The sequence below is a fragment of the Leopardus geoffroyi genome, chromosome D4, assembly GCF_018350155.1.
Source record: "Leopardus geoffroyi isolate Oge1 chromosome D4, O.geoffroyi_Oge1_pat1.0, whole genome shotgun sequence".
Taxonomy (NCBI): domain Eukaryota; kingdom Metazoa; phylum Chordata; class Mammalia; order Carnivora; family Felidae; genus Leopardus; species Leopardus geoffroyi.
In genome coordinates, this window is record NC_059342.1 from 90,801,247 (window position 1) to 90,809,886 (window position 8,640).

Consider the following 8,640-nt stretch of genomic DNA (forward strand, 5'->3'; position numbering starts at 1 on the left):
GATCACCTACGTTGCTCCGGGTCCCCACCCCCAGTGGGCCTTTGGTGACAAGAGTCAGCCACACCCACCTGTGTCCCAGAAGTCCCATGCCCGGTCCCCTACAAACTCCTGTTGAGCTGGGGCTGGGGGGCAGGTGGGCCGTGGAGACCAAGCATGCCCATTTCTCCAAGGGTGAAACCAAGCCCTTGTGAAGAAATGAGCCAGAGTGCAGGGCAGTGGGCCCCCCGCCAAGCCCAAGGCCTTGCGGCCGTCTACCCAGTACCACCTGCATCTGCTCCCAGGTAGGCAGTGACCTGCACAGGTGCGCTGTGGGCACCAGGGCATTCGGAGCAGCCAGCCCTGGGAAAGACAGACTGTCCCTGCACCCGTGTGCGTGTGTGTGTGTGTGTGTGCGTGCACGTGTGTGTGTCCCCTACTGTGTGACCTTGGCCCAGCCTGAGGCTGGCTGGAAACAACAGCTGTCTCAGCCCCGGGTACGCTGCATGGAGTGTGGCCAGCCTGGAGGGAGGGCCGGAGGTAGGAGGAGGGAGAGGGGCCCTCTGCGGGCAGCTGGCAACTCGGAGGCTGGCTCCAGCCCCATAAATACGCAAGGGGCCAAACCAGGGCCACGCAGAGGCGGGCACACACCATGGGGCGCCTGGAGCTGGTCGTCTTGGGCCTCGCCTGCTGCCTAGCAGCAGCGAGTGCGGCCAAGGTAAGCGAGAGGCCGGCAGAGGGGGCAGGGGCCCCTCAGTCCTCACTAAGCCAGATCTGGAAGCTGGGCACAGGGCACGGTGGAGGGAAGGCAGACGGGCAGAGTCTGCGGCAGAAAGAGCCAGCCTGAGAAAGAGACCTCGACTCTCAAGACAGCATTTCCTGGGCACTTGGTGCTCTGCTCACGCTGCCAGATAAAATCCAGGATGCCAGGTTAAATTTGAGTTTTTTTGGTGCAAAAAGGGGCTTTTATTAAAGCATGGGGACGGGACCCCTGGGCAGGAAGAGCTGCCAAATTTGAGTCTTCTATAAAACATGGAGAGTTTATTGTAGGAGTATGTCCTGTACAATATTTGAGATATACTTGTACTCAAAAAAAAAAAAAAAAATCCATCTATGTGCAATTTAAACGTAACTGGGAGCCCCGAATTTTTGTTTCCTGAGTCTGGGAACCTGACCCACAGCGTCCGTCTGGCTCCTTCCTCTCCAGAGAGGTCGCTGTCCCCTTTTTATAGAAGGGGAGATGGGCCCAGAGCAGGTGAGCTATTTGTTCAATGTCACACAGCCACCGGTGGCTGAGCAGAAACCTGGAACCCCACTCGGAGTATGGTTCCCAACATAACCTCCATCTCCCAAGAGGAAGTTGGGAAAGTCCGGAGATCTCCTTGAGGGGGCGGGTGGGGGGGGACGCGGGAGGGCTGCCCTCCGTAACCGCCCTGCTGCAGCCTGAGGAATGAGGCGGGGAAAGTGCTTCGGGACGAAACCCCACAGACACGCAGCCCCCGTGTCATTCTCACCCCTATCCTGCCCTTCTGTCCCCGCTGCCTCGGGACCTGGAGGTTCAGGAGCTGCCCAGAGGGGATGCTGTTGTCTTTTTGGGCCGGGGGGGGGGGGGGGCGGGCAGGGGCTTGTCTGAGGGCAGAAAGGACCAGGACTGCCCCTCAGCGCTCCAGCAGCCAGCACCACCCTCCCACCTTGCCACCACGGCGAGGGTACCTGGCCCTCACCCCTCACCCGGGAGCCTCAGGCCAATCTCCGTTCTGAGAGGCGACTTCCCAGTCCCCAGGCCCTGACCTGGCCCACCTCGGTGCCCCAGTAGCCCGAAGCCTGGAGGCCTGAAACAAGGCTGCTTATCCTGAGATGGAGAGACACGGCTGGGAGCAGACCTGCACCTGCCTCTGGGTCCCTCGCCCCACCCTCGGCACCTGGCAGGAACTCCGGCCTCCGAATGCAGCTCCCGCCTCCCCACTCCCCTGTTAGCCTAGGCCTTACAAGGTGCTGGGTCCCCGCCTGGGCATGCGGGGCTGCCCCGCCCTCGCCCACCGGGAACCTAGTGCAGGTGAGAGCCAGGAAGCGGAGACCTGCCACCGGACCAGACGGATGGGGAGGCGGCCCTAGGAGGGGATGAGAGCCCGGCTTTGAGGTCGGGCAGCTGTTTCCCTCAGGATGACTTCCAGCAGGAAAGTCTCCGTTTCCTCCTGGGACAACGGGGAGATGAACGCCAGCCCCCAGGACCCCCCCTAGCGAGGATTGGATGCATTGGCCGTGCGGGGGCAGGCTCAGTGCCAGGGCTGGGGACACAGCAGTGGTTCCGATGGCCCGGGGGGCAGAGGTCTTTCCCAGCAGTGAGAACTCGGCACGGGGCCACAGACTCCAGGCCAGCTGGACACTGGGGGGGGGGGGAGCACAAGGGGGGCCGTGCTGCTGTCTAATCTTAGAGATGGGGAAACGCAGGTTCACGGTCACAGCCAGGTGGCCGGAGCCGGGATCCAAACCCACCTCTCCTGGCCTACTCGGAAGGCTTCCCAGGGTGGGAACACGCTGGTTGAAGCAGCTTCCTCCCAGATCCAGGGAGCGGGACCCCCCTCGGGGAACGAGGGCAGGCGGCAGGGGCCTCGGTCTCGGGTGCGGACGGGCCCCTCCCCGAAGCTGTCTCCCGGGAGCCTCCGGACACCCTGGGGCGGCTCAGGTGGCCCCCACCCCCACTCGGGAGGGAGAGCGGCCCGAGCCCACCTGAGCCTCGGCCTTCACCCCCAGCTGGGCGCCGTGTACACGGAAGGAGGCTTCGTGGAAGGCGTCAACAAGAAGCTCAGCCTCTTTGGCAACTATGTGGACGTCTTCAGAGGCATCCCCTTCGCCGCCGTCCCCAGGCCCCTGGAGAACCCGGAGCGGCACCCCGGCTGGCAAGGTGGGAGCGGGCAGGTGCTGGCGAGGCCCCGCGCCGGGGGTGCCGGTGGGGGCGGCTGCCGTCCTCACGCGGGCCCCGCTGGCCGCCCACAGGAACCCTGAAGGCCAAGGACTTCAAGAAGCGTTGTCTGCAGGCCACCATCACCCAGGACAACACCTACGGGGAGGAGGACTGCCTCTACCTCAACATCTGGGTCCCCCAGGGCAAGAAGGAAGGTGGGCTCGCCCTCCCCGAACCCTGCAGGAGGCCCCCGAGAGCAGCACAGGGCGCGGAGGGGAGCCAGAGGGGGGCACGCGGGGTCACCGGGCCTGCTCTGCTCTGCCTTAGTCTCCAGGAACCTGCCCGTCATGATCTGGATCTACGGAGGCGCCTTCCTCATGGGGGCCGGCCACGGGGCCAACTTCCTCAGCAACTACCTGTACGACGGGGAGGAGATCGCCACTCGGGGCAACGTCATCGTGGTCACCTTCAACTATCGCGTCGGCCCCCTGGGCTTCCTCAGCACTGGGGACGCCAACCTGCCAGGTCTGCTACACGTCTTGGGCACGGGGAGGGGAAGGAAGCACACCTGACCCCGTGAGCTCTGAGCCCCGTGGGGATGCCCCTCGACGCCCCTCGTGCTCGAGCAACTCCTGACAGTCCCCCGGGAAATCCGATTTGCAGAGCCAGAGGGCTGGAAACGGGCCGTGAGATGCGGGAGCCCCTCGGCAGCTGCAGTGAAAGAAAAGAGACTGCCGGACAGAGAGACAGACAGGCAGGGTGGGACCCGGAGAGGCCCAGAGGAGCCAGGGACACGGAGGCCAGTGAAAGAGACAGAAGAGAGGACGAGGTGGTGACACAGAAGCTGCAGGATAGACAGACAGACATGGGGGGTTGTGGCAGGGGGAGAGAGAAGTGAGCAGGCCGGCCCTCCCCCAGCCTGAGCCCCACATCTGCCCCAGCACCTGACCGGACCAGCTCCCGGGGGGACCATTCAACATCCTGGGGCTCAGCCAGGGTCTCTGCTGCCGAGGCCACTCTCATCCCACCCACGTGGATCGTACACCTCGTGTGGGCCAGGCCCTGGCACCCCCAGCCCCGGCCAAGGGTCCCCGATGAAGGCCCACCCCCCCACCCTGCCCCCAGGTAATTACGGCCTCCGGGATCAGCACATGGCCATCGCCTGGGTGAAAAGGAACATCGCAGCCTTCGGGGGGGACCCCGACAACATCACCATCTTTGGAGAGTCAGCCGGAGGTGCTAGCGTTTCTCTGCAGGTCCGGGAGACGCCTGGAGGGGGGACCCGCCCCCCACGGTGTGAGAGGGGGCCTCTGGGGGCAGGGAGGAGGGGGCCGGAACTGATGCGTGGGGCGTCCTTGGCTGAGCCCGGGGTGGGCAGGTGGGTCGAGGCCTCAGTGACAGGGCCTCTGTGTGTTGCAGACCCTCTCTCCTTACAACAAGGGCCTCATCCGGCGAGCCATCAGCCAGAGTGGAGTGGCACTATGCCCCTGGGCCATCCAGAAGAACCCCCTCTTCTGGGCCAAAAGGGTAAAGAGGGGCCGTGGTAGGCAGGGAAGGGGCCTCCCTCCTTCCCACTCCATCCTGACTCTGTCCTCCTCTGCCTGGAGCACTGGCCTCACCTGCCTGCCTGCCCCCCCCCCCCACCCCCAGATCGCCGAGAAGGTGGGCTGCCCGTTGGACGACACCGCCAGGATGGCCAGATGTCTGAAGGTCACCGACCCCCGCGCCCTGACGCTGGCCTATAAGATGCCCCTGGCAGGCATGAAGTGTGAGTGGGGGCTGCCGGGCAGGGGAGGGCGATGCTCCTGGAGAAGAGAGCAACTACCAGGTCCGAGGCGTGGCCCTGTCACCAGATGGCTGGCATCCCTAGGCAGCTTGCAGCCAACCCTGCAGGCTGGGTGGCCCCGGCTATAGGAGGAGGCGGCCACAATTTCTTCTTATCCTCCTGGGTCCTGACCCCTTTGAGAAGCTGATGAGCATTTGGGTCCCAGCCCCCACGGCGCACACGGTTTTAGGGGGATGCACGGACCCAAGACCGAGCGCCTCTGTACCAGACGACTGGTTCCTTCCCCCGCCCCTCATTCAACGCTCAGTGAACCCCCGCGGCACAGCGTCGCCGGAGTGCCGGGGGGGCCCCCAGCCCAGGGGGCTGGCATTCGCTCTCGCTCATCCTTTGATGTTGAGTAAGAGGCCCCCTCATTTTGCACCTTTGCCGGACGTGAAATAAAACCGTAAGTGCTAAGCAAACCCGAAAGCCAAGCAAACACGTGGCCCCAAATGCAAACCAGCTGTTTCCTCCGGCACGCACTGGAGGGAAAACAGGCTAGGCTGGGCCTCCTGAAGGCCGGGGCCTCCACCTGCCCCGAGCCGGCTCTCCAGTCCCTTCGGGGCCAGTTCAGGGATCTGGGGGACCATGCAGACCTGGCACCGTTTCTGGCGGGCACACCGGAACCCAGCCCAGAGAGGGGTGCCTCTTTGTCCATCGGTCCCCTCAATTCCAGATCCTCCCCCTTCCCGATTTAGGCCCAGTGAGAAGTGAGGCTGGTGGGAGGACAGCCTTGGCCTCTAGATCAGTGGTTCTCCCTCTGGGTGTTGTGGCCCCAGGGCACGTGCGGCAGAGTCTCGGAGACAGGTTTGGTTGTCACACTGGCATCCCGTGGCTTGGGGTCAGGGATGCTGTTAAAAGTCCCGAAGGGCGCTGGCCGCCCCGCCTCCCCGTGACGTGGAACGATCCGGCCCTAAATGCCGGTGGCGCTGGACCCGAGGGAGCCTGGTGTAGATCAGAGGGGGCAGGGGTCTACACCGCAGCCTCGCTGGGATGGAGCTGACTCTGCCCCAGAGGCTGAGGGGAGGGGCCTGTGGGTACCGGAGGTGAATGATCCTGCCTCCCCCCCGCCCAGATCCCATGTTGCACTACCTGGGCTTTCTCCCCGTCGTCGACGGCGACTTCCTCCCCGATGACCCCGTCAACCTGTACGTCAACACGGCCGACATCGACTACCTAGCAGGTACCAACAACATGGACGGCCACGTCTTTGCCAGCATCGACATGCCAGCCATCAACAAACAGAAACAGGAGGTCACCGAGTAAGCAGTGGGTGTGGGGCCCCCGGGGGGCAGTGCCCAGGGGCCGCCGAGGGAGGCATCAGCAGAGATCAGCGCCGAGCACAGGAGTGGGGGCGGGGGGGGGCGGGGGACAGTCCGTGGGGGCACAGATACCCTCCCACCGGCACCGGGTGGCGGGTCCAGTGCTGGTGTGGTCCCCGCAGGGAGGATTTCTACAAGCTGGTCAGCGGGCTCACCATCACCAAGGGGCTCAGGGGAGCCAACACCACCTTTGACATCTACACCGAGCCCTGGGCCCTCGACGCGTCCCAGGAGACCAGGAAGAAGACCGTGGTGGAGTTCGAGACAGACATCCTCTTCCTGGTGCCCACCAAGATTGCCCTGGCCCAGCACAGAGCCAATGCCAAGTGAGGACCTGGGCAGGGAGGCTCCCTGGGGAGGGCCACCTGGGATCACGCACCTTCGCCCTGAGGCCTCTCTGCTGGGTGGCTCACGGGTGTCTGTGAGGCCTGGGAAGGCCGTGCCCGCACCACCTCTTTGCCCGGACCCGACAAGAACTGAGAGAGCCCCTCCTCGCCTCCCAGCCTCGGGGGGCTTTACCAAACCCTCCCGCGATCCTCTGCCCAGCCCAGTGCTGCGTGCCCTCCCTCACCCCACAGTCCTTCCTGCTGAAAAGTTCTTTGAGTCTCCCCTGCCTCCCTTGTGCTGTGGAGAAGGAAAGGACACAGGGCGGTGAGGATCTCTGTTATGTTTCAGCTTTACCAACTTTCAAAGTAACTTAAGACTGTGGCCGCGTTAAACAAAACAAAACAAAACAAAACAAAACAAAACCTCCGTAGAATAATAGCCAATGAAAATAAAAAATAAGTGAGGAAGGCTTCAAAAGTAAGAAGATAATATTATACCTAGAATCTAGAACCAAAGCTTTGCAACAACTAAGCGATAAATGTAGTTCCGAGCTTCCTGGCAGTCAAGGCAAAAAAGGAAAACATCCAAGGGCATACACCTTGTCCAGTTACATAAAGATACAAGTTCACCTGCAGAGAAAAAAGAAATCTTTCTTGATAGCGAATTACAGGAAGATGCCTCAGTTTGTTTTGTGGAGGTGAATTATAAATACAACCGAGATCGTAGAACCCACGATCCACGGGTTTGGCCCCCGGCTTTCCCTTCCCCAGGTGTCAGGATTCTTCATGAATCTTGGGGGGATTCCCCAGATCCTTCCCTGCTGCCCCAGCCCGCCCCCCCCCCCCCGGCCCCCCAGGCCTCATCTCTGGGCTGACGCTCCGGGTGAGCCCCTTGCAACTCGGCTGGTCTCCCCTCCCTTCCCCAGGAGCGCCAAAACCTACACCTACCTGTTTTCGCACCCCTCTCGGATGCCCACCTACCCCAAGTGGGTGGGGGCTGACCACGCCGATGACATCCAGTACGTCTTTGGGAAGCCCTTTGCCACGCCCCTGGGCTACCGGTCCCAAGACAGGACCGTCTCCAAGGCCATGATCGCCTACTGGACCAACTTTGCCAGAAGCGGGTAAGGAAGGCGGGGTCGAGGCTGAGCCCAGGGCCTCCTGCCCCCTTGCCCTGCAGGCCTGGGTTCCTGTGCCCTCACTTAACCTCCCCGAGCCTCGGTGCCTCTGTCGTAGGTGTGGATAGAGGTACTGCTAGGCCCCGAGACCTGTGCCTCTTGGGGCTCACGCCCAGCCAGTGCCCAGGACGTAGTGACCTACACCCTGATGGTGGGGTCGGTGCAGAGGATAGAGGACTGTCAGGCAAGCCGGGGCCCAGGTGGGCTAGGGACACAGGTCTCCAGACTCCTGTGAGCCCCGAGCCCCCCAACCCAGCCTTTCTCCTCCCTGCAGGAACCCCAACATGGGCCACTCAGCTGTGCCCACACACTGGGATCCCTACACGGTGGAAAGTGACAACTACCTGGAGATCAACAGGAAGATGGATGGCAACTCCATGAAGCAGCACCTGAGGACGAATTACCTGCGCTACTGGACCCTGACCTACCAGGCGCTGCCCACGATGACCGGAGACGGGGCCCCCCCGGCACCCCCCTCCGGGGACTCGGATGCCGCCCCCGCTCCACCATCCGGGGACTCCGACGCCGCCCCCGCGCCCCCCTCGGGGGACTCTGACGCCGCCCCCGCGCCCCCCTCCGGGTCCGACGCCGCCCCCGCGCCCCCGTCCGGGGACTCCGACGCCGCCCCCGCGCCCCCCTCCGGGGACTCTGAAGGGGTTCAAATGCCTGCAGTCATTGGCTTTTAATGTCTTCAGCCCCAAGAAGCCGTAGGGTGAGACCCCGGCGGCCCACTCCCCTCCAGAGCTCTTCCTGAATAAAGCCTCATCCCTCTCTGGTATCTTCCTTTGCTCTCTTGGCCCCCACTGCAGGACACAGGGCTCTCAGTTACGTGGTAGCCCCAGGCTCTGGGCCCACCGCCTTTCCCCATGGTCTCCCTCAGTCCTGAAGCCCCGGGAAGTCTGGAGGGCCACCCTCGCTCGAGAGAGGAGGACACGGGTTTGAAGAAGTGAAATGTCAGAGCCAGGACCGGGCTTCAGGCGCCGGGCTCTCTGCCCTGGGCCGCTGGTTCCCAGGGGGCAGGGCCGGCGGTGGCCGCAGCTGAGAGAGGAGCTGGGCTCTGCAGACAGTGCCCCCCACCCCCACCCGGGACCGGTGGAGTCCAGCCACG

General features: G+C 63.5%; 1 protein-coding gene across 1 annotated transcript; it reads left to right on the plus strand.

Annotated features, from left to right (window-relative positions):
• The first annotated feature begins 561 nt into the window (after positions 1–561).
• CEL (carboxyl ester lipase) lies at positions 562–8,305 on the plus strand. The gene is made up of 11 exons (XM_045467410.1): positions 562–694; positions 2,731–2,881; positions 2,974–3,096; positions 3,209–3,406; positions 4,007–4,137; positions 4,301–4,408; positions 4,532–4,649; positions 5,782–5,968; positions 6,151–6,354; positions 7,281–7,478; positions 7,807–8,305. The coding sequence occupies exons 1-11, from the start codon at positions 629–631 to the stop codon at positions 8,216–8,218; spliced, it is 1,896 nt and encodes a 631-aa protein (XP_045323366.1). The 5' UTR covers positions 562–628; the 3' UTR covers positions 8,219–8,305.
• Positions 8,306–8,640: the final 335 nt, after the last annotated feature.